General features: G+C 34.0%; 1 protein-coding gene across 6 annotated transcripts in view; it reads right to left on the bottom strand.

Moving 5' to 3' along the window:
• Fas2 (neural cell adhesion molecule fasciclin 2) overlaps positions 1–15,869 on the bottom strand; it is a 321,060-nt gene that overhangs the window by 66,348 nt on the left and 238,843 nt on the right. For all 6 annotated transcript variants that reach the window (XM_090412742.1, XM_090412741.1, XM_090412743.1 and 3 more), the window contains exons 11-12: positions 9,912–10,085; positions 8,073–8,335 (exon numbers count right to left, since the gene is read on the bottom strand). In XM_090412742.1, the coding sequence (XP_090268868.1) occupies positions 8,073–8,335; positions 9,912–10,085 (437 nt within the window). The remainder of the gene's footprint in view (positions 1–8,072; positions 8,336–9,911; positions 10,086–15,869) is intronic.

Here is a 15,869-nt window from a genome sequence, read left to right as displayed (position 1 = left end):
TTCTTGGTTTAATCCTTTATCCAAGTGTAAGTGAACAATGTTTGTACGTGAAGTTACTTCATGACCAGCCTACTTGCATATAGAGACTAATGACCTCACATCAATTGCCTTAATATCCCATAATACATGCAGCCTTTTGGATGTGTATGATACAATGCAATATGAGAAGGGCCACTTCCTAAACCTGTTGTTTCTAACAGGTTTAAGTAGTAAATATGATTATAAGTAAAGTGTAAAAACTCGATTGCAGCTTAAATATTCCAAAGCACATTACATCGATTTTTTACTTAGGTTAAATCCCATGTGAATATTGTAAAACAATAAACTTTGTTTATCTAGTTTGTATTAGATGTTTTTGTAAATAACTCTTTTGAAGCTAACTGTATATACTGCTTTAATAAGAATATGTTAGAGTGTTAAAAACAAAGGCAATGCTTTTGTCGCCAAAGCTGTACATGGCAGCATTAGAAAGATTGTTATTTAAATTTGTATGTATGAGAAAGGCTTGCAGGCTCTAAGTATAAACATCTCATGCTGATGGCCGGCAACTTACAATCAAAAGAAAGCGGAGGAGAACAAAAGGCGTGCCAAACTTGAAACTTAAGATGAAAGACTCATACCAATTCTTTGGGGATTGCCAAACTTCATGCGAGGTTTCAGAGGAGGCCTAATAAAAAGGGACTGAAGCAAGCAGAAGGGGTCCCGGTTCCAGAATTGCTGTCAGAGAGGAGGCCGCCTGGTCAAGAGTCACCGTCAAAGAGATTGCCCGGATCCACGTTGCTTGAGAGAGGAGTTTCCCGCTTCCAGAAAGGAGCTTCTTGGTTTGAAACGTCGCTAGAGAGAAACTACTTCTAGGTCGCAGACAAGGTTTCAAATTGCTGAAAGGAAGAGTTCCAATTGCCAGAGAAAAGTTTCCAGACCAGGTTAATGGCAGATATTCACCAGTGTGTTGTGTTTTCATTACAATTTGATCAATCAAACGACTTCACGGATATTGCTCAGTTAATGGTATTTATTTGCATGGTATTTCAATATTATTCAAGTAAAGAAGAACTTTTGAAAATTATTTCGTTACTGGGAAGGAGAAGACATTTTTTCAGCATTTGAAGAATTTGTGAAGCAACACAAACTTCCGCTTTTTAAACTTTTGCCTATCACTACTGATGGTGCTCCTACAATGATAGGTAATAAATCAGGTTTCATTTCATTATGTAAAAACGATGACAAAAATCCAGATTTGTTAACGTACCACTGTATTATTCACCAACAAGTACTATGTAGTAAAACATTAAACACAAAAGATGTTTTGGATATTATATTTAAAACTGTAAATTCTGTTCGAGGAAAAGCCCTGCAACGCCATTTATTTAAATTACAGGCAGATGATGATAGGGAACTTCTGTTGTACAATAATGTTTGCTGGCTCAGCAGAAGTCAATTTTTAGAAAGATTACATAGATTAATTAATGATATAAAAATTTTCTTGATGAAAAAGGAGATACAATTTATCCACAATTGAGTGATAAAAGATGGTTATTACACTTATCATTTTTAGTAGATTTCTGTATGAAATTAAGCAATTCAAATTTAGAGTTACAAGGTAGAGATAAAAATTTAATTGACATGTTAAGTTGAATAAAAACTTTCCAACAATACTTACTTTTATTAAAGAAAAATATAAACGACTGCAAATTTAGACATCTCCCATATTTATTAAAATTTTTTGAACAAAATCAAGAAATGATGGTACAACATGATAAAATTTCATGCGGCTGGGGCGTCGCCCAGTTAAACAAGGTCCAAGGTTGTTTTTCGCAGGGAACCAGGGTGAACAGCAAAAAGTCAGCTACTGGAACAAATCCTAAAACACACCCCAACTCAACATCCGCAGAGTTAAAGATCGCTACTATCAACATAAGAAGCCTGAATGGCAAAGAAATGAAGCTAGCTGAAGAATTAAATACGTACCAGATTGACATAATAGGAGTGACTGAAACAAAAAATACAAAAACTGGTGAGATCTTTCTGAGCAATAAATACAAAATGTTATACTCAGGAAATGACAATCAAGGAAAAGAAGCAGATGCCATAGTATTCAACACAAAATACAAGGCTATTCTTCTTGAATGGAAGGCAGTCTCAAATAGGGTGATGTGGGCAAATAAAAGATGGTTATTACACTTATCATTTTTAGTAGATTTCTGTATGAAATTAAGCAATTCAAATTTAGAGTTACAAGGTAGAGATAAAAATTTAATTGACATGTTAAGTTGAATAAAAACTTTCCAACAATACTTACTTTTATTAAAGAAAAATATAAACGACTGCAAATTTAGACATCTCCCATATTTATTAAAATTTTTTGAACAAAATCAAGAAATGATGGTACAACATGATAAAATTTCATGCGGCTGGGGCGTCGCCCAGTTAAACAAGGTCCAAGGTTGTTTTTCGCAGGGAACTAGGGTGAACAGCAAAAAGTCAGCTACTGGAACAAATCCTAAAACACACCCCAACTCAACATCCGCAGAGTTAAAGATCGCTACTATCAACATAAGAAGCCTGAATGGCAAAGAAATGAAGCTAGCTGAAGAATTAAATACGTACCAGATTGACATAATAGGAGTGACTGAAACAAAAAATACAAAAACTGGTGAGATCTTTCTGAGCAATAAATACAAAATGTTATACTCAGGAAATGACAATCAAGGAAAAGAAGCAGATGCCATAGTATTCAACACAAAATACAAGGCTATTCTTCTTGAATGGAAGGCAGTCTCAAATAGAGTGATGTGGGCAAATAAAAGATGGTTATTACACTTATCATTTTTAGTAGATTTCTGTACGAAATTATGCAATTCAAATTTAGAGTTACAAGGTAGAGATAAAAATTTAATTGACATGTTAAGTTGAATAAAAACTTTCCAACAATACTTACTTTTATTAAAGAAAAATATAAACGACTGCAAATTTAGACATCTCCCATATTTATTAAAATTTTTTGAACAAAATCAAGAAATGATGGTACAACATGATAAAATTTCATGCGGCTGGGGCGTCGCCCAGTTAAACAAGGTCCAAGGTTGTTTTCCAAGTCTCATTGTCCAATTCTCAGAATGGAGAATTGGACAATGAGACTTATTTGTGCCTATGGTCCCACAGAAGGTTCTACTAAGGTAGAAGTGGAGGAATTTTTTGATGCTATAGAAAAAGCAACTGACACAATGAAAAAGGAAAAGTTTGGGATCTAAATAGCAGAGTAGGCAATGATTGTCAGACATACAAAAATATTTTGGGAAAATTTGGAGAAAAGAGCAAAGTTAATAATAATGTGAAATACCTGTTGGATTTCTGCTCAAGACATGGACTGGTTATTACTAACACCATGTTCCAACATTAAAATGTGAACAAATTCACATGGAGGGAAGAGGCAAGGAGTAAGAAAAGTCTCATTGACTATGTTATTGTTGATAATGGTTTTCTAACTGGTGCAGGACACCAGAGTGTACAGAGGATTTGAAATTGGAAGTGATCACTATTTAGTCTTGAGCAGGATAAAATTGAATTTCATATTGAAAAGAATAACATGTAAGAAAGTTTTAAAGCGTATAAAAGTTGAGCAGCTGTCAGATGTGAACTATAGACTAAACTACACAAAGATTATTGAAGAAAAAATAAAAGAGTTTGAGAACAGGCACCAAACCTTGGAGATTCACTGGCAAGCCTTGAAGAAAACCCTGATTGAATCAGCCAGAGAGGCATGTGATGATGATGCCTGCTAGGATAGAAAGAGGTAGTGAAGGAAAAGAAGAAAGCATATCAAAAGTTCCTCGCAAATAAGTCACTTTTTGCTCTTAGAGAATACAGAGACAAATGTAAGAAAGCGAAACACTGTGTAAAACTAGCTAAACAAAAGTCATGGGAGGACTTTGGCAAGAACATAGAAAATAAATATCAAGGTGGTAAGATATTCTGGAGGTTGTTGAAGAAGCTTAGAAATGGAAGAAAGAGTGCTGTAAAAGGAGTTAGAGATGATAAAGGTGACATGAAAACGGGAGAAAAAGATATCCTTGAAGTATGGAGTAATTACTTCGAAAAATTGCTAAATGAAACAAGCAGTGATAGCACAGTAGTAAAAAACACTCAACAGGCATACAGTCAGGAATACATATCCATACTTGAAGTAGAAAAAGCCATCAAAGGCTTGAAATGTGGAAAGGCAGCAGGAGTAGATGATATTCGACCAGAAATGCTCAAGTATGGTGGTATAAAAGTCTTACAGTGGCTGCACTGCATACTTCAGAAAACCTGGACAGAAGGACGAATTCCTGATGATTGGAGTAGAGCTCTAATAGTACCCACATATAAAAAGGGAAATAAAACTGAATGTGAGAATTACAGACATTTTCCTACTGAGTGTTCCTGCCAAAATCTATGCAAGTATACTTGAGAAACAGTTGAGAAGAATTGTGGAAGAAAAGCTTGGTGAAGAACAAGCTGGATTCAGGCCAAATAGAGGCTGTCAGGATCAAATCTTCACTTTACGACAAATAGTCGAGAAAGCATGGGAATATAACAAAGATCTGTATTTAAGTTTTGTCGATCTGGAAAAGGCATATGACAAGGTGCCAAGAGAGAAGCTATTCAATACGTTACAGTTATATGGTGTCAATGGGGCATTATATCAAGCAATACTTAGTCTTTATTTGAGTTGCAAGTCAGCCATTAGAATTGAAGGATGTACAGGAAGATGGTTTAATGTTAAATCTGGTGTGAGACAAGGATGTACATTATCTCCTCTGCTATTCATTATCTATATGGATCACATTATGAAGGAAAGTGGTATTAAACATGATATCAGAATTATAGATGTTAATTTCAGCTCTTTGGTTTATGTGGATGATGTTATACTTCTAAATAAATCCGCTACAAGTTTGCAAGATTCCCTGACATGAAAAATACCCAATATTAACTGATATTACATGAAAAATTCTGTCGTGTTTCGGATCGACATACTTGTCAGAATTCGCCTTTTCAAATATGACCCGTCATAAAAAAATCAATTAAGATACCAAATTACAAATGATCATTTGGATGACTGTCTGCGATCGGCCACTTCTTATCAACTTGACTATGAAAATATTGCCAAGTCCAAACAATGCCAAATTCAACCAGCATTTCCTGTAACTTGTGAGTTTGTAATCAATCTGTTGTTTTTTCTAACTTTGGTTTTCCAAAATAGAGAAATAAATATTTTATTCCAATATATTTGTTTGTTTTTTTGTTGTATTAAAATAATTAAAAGTGATAAATTTTTAAATACACAAATAAAGTTTTTAGTCGTGTATTTTTTTTTAGTTGTTTATTTGTGCGTAATCAGATATTAGGTTGGGGGAACATGATCTATATAACCGAGTAGATCGCCGAATAACCTTTTATAGAAAAGTAGCTCGCATAGTAAAAAAGGTTGAACACCACTGTCCTATATGGACAAAATTCCTAGAACCTTACTTTCTTGCCTCCAACACAACTTTTATTCTTTCTTGAATTCACACAAGAGAAAGACTAACACAAAACTGCTCTCATAAGTGAACTCTTCTTGCATCTTAAAAATCACAGAACATTGAAAAAAAAACATTTAGCCCTCATTCAAGATGCTTCTATAACTTCACTTTCTACATGAAACTAGAAGCAAACTCCTTTGAATAAACTACTAAAAACTATCACTTTAGAACAAATTAACTTTCATGAAAGATACAGCAACTTTGCCTTCTATATGAAAGTTTTTGAAGTAGTAACTGAAACCATATTAATTGTTAGCAATAACTTACTGAGAATCCTAAATAAACCAACTTTACTTGGCCCAATTCTACAGGAAGGAATTAGTCATCAAAGTGCCTTTCAGTTTTAACTGAATTAATCCTAAATTAATTACAATAAGCTTTTCTTTATATAGGTATATCCTCCCAGTTTTCCATTTCTAACTTTTCTTCTAATTTCTCTCATCTTCATATACTGAAGACAAACTCTGCAGTTTTGTTCCTGCTATGTTCCTTTCCTACTCCACAAATTGTCAAACACTTAGCAATGTTTGATAATGCTCTTTGCACTTCGGCACATTCTTGGAAATGCAACTTAGGAACTTATGCTGAAGTCCACCGCTGTGTGTCATCATGATCGCTTTCCAGTATTGGGCTTGAAAGGACGATGTTCTTTCTTCACAGTATAGAAAAGGTTACTTAATTATGATTTCAAAATGACGTAAGTAGAATTTAACAATTCTTCATTTCAATCTTTTATGCACCAAGGTAAGTTCACTTAATTTTCACATGAATCACAGCAGTAATTTTTGCTTCCCTTGTCATGAACATTTCATATAAACAATATTATGTCTACATACAAATAACATTACAAGCTTTTGAAAATTCATACAAATTATAACTAACCATTAATATAAAATTAAAAAAATTTATTTCACATCTAAGCTACTTCAGTAGCCAAAGGGGGGGGGGGGTGAAAAATAACACCTCAAAACACATCTTGCTCATGACATAGTTAAACATGTTTGTTGTTTTTGTAACAAAATAGTATTGCATGACTAATTTCTTAACTAATTCATTTTTAACTCGTGAAATATCTGTATTTTAATACAGATAAACATACATACAAACCATAAACTTAGATAATAAATTGCTAAAAACTTAATGTTAGGTTTAGGCCTCAAGAAAAAATCTGATTACCTGAAAAAGGGAAACAAATTTTAAAAATCTGTATAGTACAATAGTATTATTGATTGTATCATTAAAAATATTAGATTTCCATGAAGACAAGTTACTTGGTCATGATGGGCCACTAAAGCTAACATGGTGAGAAATGTTGAAAGTTTATTTTTTCACTTGGTTAGAGTATAATAAAATTAGTTTAATCCTTTATCCAAGTGTGAGCAAACAAAGTTTGCGCCTGAAGTATCTTCAGGACTAGGGTAAAGTGATACAACACCAGGGCAACTCTTTGCAAAGGTGGAGAAAGCTACCAACACTCCTAACTCAGTATCTCCTATAATAATGCAAAACACATCTCCTTGCGGATATGTCTAATGTTATGCATTAAAGGAAGGGCCACTACCCAGACTAGTTTCGACCTTTATTGAGGTCTCTTCAGTGGGAGCCAGGCCCTAGTGGAAATACCAGGCAGAAGCATTAGCAGGTCATCTCTACCTATAGGAGTTGCCAAATGGTGTGCCACCCTTTTTTAATAAATTACTCTGGATTTAGAGAAAGATGTTGAAAGTTTATTTTTTCACTTGGTTAGAGTATAATAAAATTAGTTTAATCCTTTATCCAAGTGTGAGCAAACAAAGTTTGCGCCTGAAGTATCTTCAGGACTAGGGTAAAGTGATACAACACCAGGGCAACTCTTTGCAAAGGTGGAGAAAGCTACCAACACTCCTAACGCAAGGAGATGTGTTTTGCATTATAGGAGATACTGAGTTAGGAGTGTTGGTAGCTTTCTCCACCTTTGCAAAGAGTTGCCCTGGTGTTGTATCACTTTACCCTAGTCCTGAAGATACTTCAGGCGCAAACTTTGTTTGCTCACACTTGGATAAAGGATTAAACTAATTTTATTATATGGTGAGAAATGATAAATGTATACATTTAACATCATGAATTTCAAAAAAAAAAAAAAAAAACCCACCCATCTAAACTTAAAGTACTTCAGCAATATTTTGATCATTATGAATGCGTAAGTGAATGTGGAGTAGAGCAAAAAAAAAAAAAGTTTATGCATATATTTGGGAGAAGCAAATTGATCACTCCCAATGAGAAAGGATGCAAGATTACAAACAGCTTCACTTCTCTCTCTCTATGTAACAATTTATATGCAGTACTAAGAATAAAAACATCTCCAACCAGATAAAACTGATAAAAATTAAAAAAACTGAACAAGTTTCAAATGAGTGGCTATGTACATAAATAAGTTCAAAATGACATTTCTGCAACTTTACATATGAGAATTCAACTGTATATTGGACAACTATTATATTTAATCAGCTTAAATAAACTCAGTATTACCTGAAAATATCTAATACTAAAATAGAGGATTGGTTTTCCATTATCCGAAGGTATTGTCCATGCGACTTCTTTACTGTTTGGAAATTTACTAATATCTACATCTAAACCACTGGAACTAATTTTTGGCATTTCTGGTACTGACTCATCACGTGTCTGCTGAGGAGATTCATTCTTCCATTCTCCTATACCCACATCATTTTTGGCTGCAAACCGAAAGTTGTAAAGAGTGCGAGGTTTCAAGTTTTCTAGTATATATGGAGAACCTATACATACACAAAGGCAAACAATTAACACAGAGCCACACAAAGCACTTACTGTTCACATAACTTATTAGAATATTGAACAGATCTATTAATGTTTGAAATTCTTCATAAGATTTCATTGTTTATAAAAGGAATTTTTTTCATGATCTAAATATAATCATATTCACTCCATAGACAATGGGAATAGGTTCATTTTCCACACAAACAATAATTACTTCCCATTTTGGTTAAGTATTCCCCCCCCCCCCCGAAAAAAAAAGTATGAAATGTGATAATCTCCTGTCACTGAGATTGTTTTGTGTTTTGAATTACAAAAGCGATTAGTATCACTACATTATGAATGCCATTACAAAACACTTTTCAAACTGTCTTTGATGATCCCTCTCCCTTTCAAAGTATTCAAATAAAATAATGGATAAGAGAAATAGTAGATCTCATAATTATCTGACTTGTTTGCCATTCGATATCATTAAGTCAAATGGCTGGATTAATTAACCATGAGAGGGCGACTGATCCTAAATCCCCCCCCCCTGCTTTAAAAATCTCAGATAAAAATATCAATATCACTGTTTGTTGAAAAACACACATCTGTGAAAAGTATATCCACAATGAATCTTGCATTTCAAAAGAACAACACTATTAACTTGTAACATGCTCACGATAGGTTTGAGTTAGAATTATGGGCAAAGAAACTAAGTTATGAAACCAGTATGTTTCCTCTGTAGCCAATATGAAGAGGCTGTGATATAAATATTATATCAACATTTATTGATCAAGTACCCCACCCATACATGGACCCACATTCCTTCATTATTTGGAAGGAATAATTAGTGTAATATATATTAGCAAGTATGCTAAAATTAGTTTTATTCTCATCTTTAGTGATAAACAGTAGCTGCTTTTGTGCAACTTACTAGGCTCTTTGTTCATTCTAGTTCTTGTATTTTGAGCAAATACATACAATCCAAAATCTGTATTGATGAACATAACAAAGGTGACATTAAGTTTCTCAGTCTACAAGACAGTTGGGGCTTGTCTTATGGAGAAGGCAGTCCAGATTGGAGACAGTACAACTGCATCACTTACTCAACCCTAACCTCTAAGATTGAGTTATGGTAATAAACTCCCTGAACAGCCTCCCTCACTGTTGTTACCAATGATAACAGTGTGCTCCTCTACTTGATAACCAGCCAGGGTGTTTGCAATTGTCCTACTAATTCTGTGTGGAAAGGGCATCTGCAACACTACCATTTCTAGCCAAAGGCTTCATTTGTAAAACCCTATGAGGTACAGGAGTGACCATACAGCATCCTGTGATGTCACATGTAAATAACCTATGCTTTCCTACCCACAGCTGCAACTAAAACTTACACTGCAAATATCATTACATACTTGGATGAACTTAACAATACTAATGTCAATGTTCTTTTCTGCGATGGTGTCCAAGACCACAGCACATACATAAGCTCAGTTTAGATTAAGTTTCTTTTCATTTCTTTATGTTTATCAACCATTTAAATACAAGCTATCAATTTTAATACACATCACTCAATTCAAGAAATACACAAATGCTTACCTGTACTCCACTCATGTGTTTGACCTTCATTTTCTGTTTGTGTGGATTCCCAGTAGTGAACAACATATGCACGAAGTGGCATGCCACCATCATACTCAGGACCTTCAAATTCAAATGTTATTGTGGTTGCAGTAATCTTGGAAAATTTCACTTCTGATAGCATATCAGGAATACCTAATTTTATAAAATATAAAAGTGATAATTAATCAAATTTGCACAAAGTAATACATATTCAAAGTTAACATTCTTCCATTTCCTAAATCTACTTGTAAATAAAGCTAACATTTATACAGGAGGAATGAAAAGATGTCCATTGTCATTACATCACCAGCTAATTAATATTATCAAATCTCACTACAACAAACTTGTGAAGATCAATAGGAATAGTTTGTTAAAAAGAAAGATGTCTTTCAGAAAAATGGATGGTTGCTAGTTGGAGATGCATTTTAAAAGTGGCATAGAGATATTTAAGTATGCAAGGATATAAAGGATAGGAACAGCTTTGTTGTGATCTTATGGGTCAAAGTGAGAAGATGGGGACATGTAACAAAGGTAGCTATGCTCTTGCCACAGAACACTGTTATCTTTGACCTTTGTATAATTCCTATAAAATATAAAAAATACATGCTCCCTATCACCCAACTCCACAATCCTTACTGTGAGTAGTTATGTTATGATTTTGAGTTTAATGGCAGAAGCACAGCAAAGATTACACTGCACCATTACAAAGGTTATAGCAGTACACAAGTTAAATAATAATAATAAAATAAAAAGCTAAATACAGAGAGGGCTCAAAAGTATTTTGACAAGATTTTTGTCCGTGAGTATTGTAATATCTTCAGAATTTTACACACATCAATGAAAATAAATATTTTCTTTTTTATTGTAGACAAATTTCATTTTTGTGTTTTTGTATTAATGCATTACTGTCTTTGGAAAGCAACCAATCATTTTTACAAACATGAATCACCATAACAGCATTTATTATTATTAAGAGACCTCCAGGGGAGTCAGGAACTCATCGAGGGAGACCATACTATTCGCACCAGCTGTCATACCTGTTCTTTAATTCATTCGCACTACTCGCACACACAACATCCAACAGCAATCCATTCCAATCATGCACTACTCTATGACAGAATAATCTAGCCTTAACCCCCCCCCCCCTTCTTGACAGCATTCATTCTCAACTTCCATGGATGTCTAGTCCTTTTCCAGACCCTACATAAAATGAACAAATCCATTTACTGGAGTTCTGTATAACCCTTTCAGAAGTTTGTAAGTCTCAATCATATCAGCCATCTTTCTCCTGTCTGCAGTCTACAAATTTACAATCTGTCTTAAATCAGTATTCCACAATCCTGACATCATTTTTAACACTCTCTCCACTGTATCAGAATCATCACTGAAACCAGACCTGCAGACAATAGTCCAAATGAGGTCTCATCAAGGCCTTGTAAAGAGGCAAAATGGCTTCTTTATTTTTACATGCCAAGTTTCTTTTTAGCGCTGCAATTATTCTCTGAGTTGTATTTGCAATTTTGACTATATGATCCTTGAACTTATTCCTTGATTATTTAAGCAAAACAAACATTCTTTATAAACTATGTTCTAGAATGTCTATTTTGTAGCATAACCACTGCCACTGATAAGTCATGCAGCATTTAGGCAAAGAGTTCAATCAACAGTGCAGTTGAGCAGAATTTTTTTTTTTTTTTCTATTCTTCTCTTAAAGCATCAAAGAACTGGTCCTTAAAGAATTTATGTTGTCTCACATGTCTATTTAGCTATTCTCACAACTGCTCTATAGGATTCAGGTTGGGATTTTGACTAAGCCACTCTAAAAGTTTTATATTCTTCAAATGAAAGTAATTCTGGATGTAGTGTTTTAGTTCATGGTCTTGATGAAAAATCTTTCAGCATATTTCTTTTTACATAAGGTATTATTTTCTTATCGAAAATTTCACAATAAACAACATGATCAACTTCAATAATGTATTGAAGTAACTAACAGAATTGTCCATTCTGTTAGAGTTAACTGGGTTCTGCAGAAATTGTGCTGCTTCAGACAGACTACTCTGGTCAAAAAAATATGTCCAGAAAGGAGAGCCAAAAAGCAGAATATCTCAACATACGTTAGAGAAAGACCACTTCAAAAAATGGAAGAAAGCAAGGCTACCTTACAAATCCTGGTTTAAATCAGATACTGTTTCTGGAAGCCACACAAGTTCTACAGAACTTGGTTAACTCTAAACAGAATCACCACGAAGAGCATCACTGCCATCCTACATGCACATGACTTCATGTTATCAAGTATTATTTTAGTTTGTCTTCACTGAGTATGTAACATTAAATTGCCTCTGATAAAGCTAGCAAAACATCACCTGTAAATAATTAATGTTAGCTAGTAAATTATTTATTTGCATTCCAGTGTCTAAGTAGATTTTTGTTCCAGAAACTTCGACATGAATAAAAGCTGCATTACAATATACAGTATGCTAAAGTCGCACTAATTTGGTCAACTATTAATATCATAGCTCTGACCTCTGATGGAAGGAGGAAAAACTTAAAAAGCTAGAATCAGCTTTTTGGTTAGAAATTACTAACAGAAATCAACAAAAGTTATAATAGTTTCATGTGTAAAGGCTTGAGTACTGGGAGAAACTCATGTTAGAGGCTTAATGATGTGAAACAGCACTGAGAAAGGATTAAAATTAATATTTAATTCTTCCAATATTTCATCTCAGTTCACCGAGACAATATGAGACTTGTATTATATAGTACTTCCTAAGCATACTGTATCATATCAAAGGCAACACAAAACTAAGTGAAATACATGGACGAAAGACTAGAATCCTAATTTGGTAGGGAATCCTCTGTGCTAGAGATTATTCACAGATAAATTAGATCATTAACAGTACTGATGATGGCCAATACATAAAATAAAAGCTGAAATTATTGCTTAAAGTCCCGAGGGTTTCCAGGAGATGTTATATGGCTGAATGTATGCAATCCATATTCATGGGAACTTTTATGCCATCATTATTGTTTAGATTAGAATAGTTGATCAAAATTCCTATCAGCATAAGAAGTCTGAATGGCAAAGAAATGGAGCTAGCTGAGGAATTGGATAGGTACCAGATCGACATAATGGGGTTGACTGAAACAAAAAAAGACAAAAACTGGTGAGATCTTTCTGAACAATAAATACAAAATGTTATATTCAGGAAATGACAATCAAGGAAAAGAAGGAGCAGCCATAGTATTCAACACAAAATACAAGCTAATCTTCTTGAATGGCAAGCAATATCAAGTAGAGTGATGTGTGCAAATATCAGAATGGGGAATTGGACAATGAGACTTATTTGTGTCTATGGTCCCACAGGTTCTGCTAAGGTAGAAGTGGTGGAATTTTTTTGAGGCTTTAGAGAAAGCAACTGACACAATGAAAAAGGAAAAGTTGGTCCTTGTTGAGGATCTAAATAGCAGAGTAGGAAATGATTGTCAGACATACAAAAATATTTTCGGAAAATTTGGAGAAAAGAGCAAAGTTAATAACATTGGCAAATACCTGTAGGATTTCTACTCAGGACATGGACTGAGTATTACTAACACAATATTCCAACATAAAAATGTTGCACAAATTCACATGGAGAGAAGAGGCAAGGAATAAGAAAGTCTCATTGACTATGTAATAGTTTATGTTTTCCCCACTGGTACAGGACACCAATATATAGATGGATTGATACTGTAAAAAGTGCCTTAGAAGATAGAAATATAAGATCTAATACTGTTCAAGTCTTGACAGGTAACAACTTGATTTGGAGGAAAATTGTAGATAGGAAGTTATTAATGTAAATTTTTCATGCAGTACTATCATATCCTGTACACCCCTCGACAGTAAATATCAGGAATTTAATAACGATGATGATGATTGATCAAAATTTCACAGGTTTCTTAAATTCTCATTAATTCATACCAGGTTTTTTGTTTGGGGAATGGGTACCTTTCAAATCAATTTGGTGTAGTGTTAAGAGCACGATTCAAAAGGCCTGATTTACCAAAATTGCTAAATGTGTCATTTGTGTTGTTTTTAAAGATTGGAATTGTGCACCCAGTTTCACCAACATAAGTTACAGATGCAATGGATTTGATATACCTCAGGGTAGGGAATCCTTGAAGGAGCTGAAAACATTTAATTTTATAGGTGGTTTAAAAGTAGTATTAAGGTTGTAATGGTGTAGCATTCTATTTATTTTATCTAATAACTAATTATATGAAGAGGCAAAGGCTTCAATTCGGCAACATGAACTTATTTAAATTATGGGATATTACATCCTATGTTGTTTCATAGCTGAATAAGAAACTCAAAGAGTTTCATGCCGATATATAAAGTTCAATTCCAAGTGTAAGCAAATACCTGGATAGTCCAGCACCTGACCCATTTGGTAGTGCAAACTGAGGCAACTCATAGTAAGAGTGGAGCAAGCTCCGATCACTATTCTTGGTATTTACTCATAATGTGAACTTAGCTCCTAGGAGCCGTATTACTGTTCTACATTTTGCACTATCTCAGTTTGCACTACCAAATGGGTCAGGTGCTGCACTATCCAGGTATTTGCTTGCGCTTGGAATGTAACTTTATATAGTTTCTATATTCGGCTAAGAAACAATAAGGGATAAAGCAATATCCCTTAACTTAAATAAGTTCATGTTGCCGAATTGAAGCTTTCGGCGCTTCATACAATTAGTAATTTATTAGGACACCTTCTTGGCAATTCTCATAGAAGGGATGCAAGTTCTGTTCGCTACAAACTTGGTATTAACTAGGTCTACCTACTCACTGATCAGACCTCAATAAAAGTTGAAACCAGCCTGGGTAGTGACCTCTCATAATGTAGAACAGTAATACAGCTCCTAGGAGCTAAGTTCACATTATGGGTAAATACTAAGAATAGTGATCGGAACTTGCTCCACCCTTGCTATGAGTTGCCTCAGTTTGCACTACCAAATGGGTCAGGTGTTGCACTATCCAGGTATTTGCTTATGCTTGGAATTGCCAAACTTTATATAGTTTCTATATTTGGCATGAAACTCTGAGTTTATTTGGATAAGAAACAATAAGGGATGTAATATCCCTTAACTCAAATATTATCTAATAACCTTTTAATGTGTGGAATAGCAATGATTTTACTATAATATATATTATTTGCATTTTTAGGCATAGTTTTTATGAAGAATTTTATCGATTGTATTTTTTCTATAGCTTTTGTTTATAAACTATTGTTAATAAATTGTAATTCTTGCTTAAGGGCTTCAGTGTTCTCCCCAGAAATTTTTACCAGCCAGGTGAAATGAAGCATTAGCCAGGCATAAAAAAATTTTAAATGAGTTAAGAAAGAACCCTTTTTCATAACAAATTAAAATATTTTTTTTAGAAATTACTTCAAACAAGGATAATATTTTATATAGTAATTATAACAAACAAGACTAGGATTTTTCTTATTTTCTCATTAAGTAATGAAAAACCTAGTAATGCTCACAGCTTAAAATTCTATACATTAATTCTTCTCTTCTTAAAAGCCCAGTTGTCAGCAGCTTTTTGGTAATTAAAATCTGTTGGGTCTGGTCTCTCCAGTGAAATCAGCATCAGATTATTTAGAGTGTTCTGACTGATGTGATTCCTCATACAGGTTTTTATCCTTTTTAATGCAGAGAAATCCCTTGCACATTCAGCTGTGCTCACAGCTATGGCCAGTCCAACAGCAGCTAGTTTTGCTAAATTTGGAAAAGACTCTTTGAGCTCAGATGTTGTTGCTAATTTCAGCAGTATTTGTCTTGGATCTAGATTTTTGTATGACTGTCTGTTAATCATTTTTGATGCAACTGTTCATTCTAGTTTAGTACTTTCATAGTTTAAAACTGCAGGACTGCCATTTCTAGAATAATAATCAAACA

The sequence above is a fragment of the Typopeltis vanoorti genome, chromosome 23 (genome assembly GCF_054136105.1).
Source record: "Typopeltis vanoorti isolate ZY-2024b chromosome 23, IOZ_Tvanoo_1.0, whole genome shotgun sequence".
In the NCBI taxonomy this organism is placed as follows: domain Eukaryota; kingdom Metazoa; phylum Arthropoda; class Arachnida; order Uropygi; family Thelyphonidae; genus Typopeltis; species Typopeltis vanoorti.
This window is presented reverse-complemented; position numbering and strand designations above follow the sequence as displayed.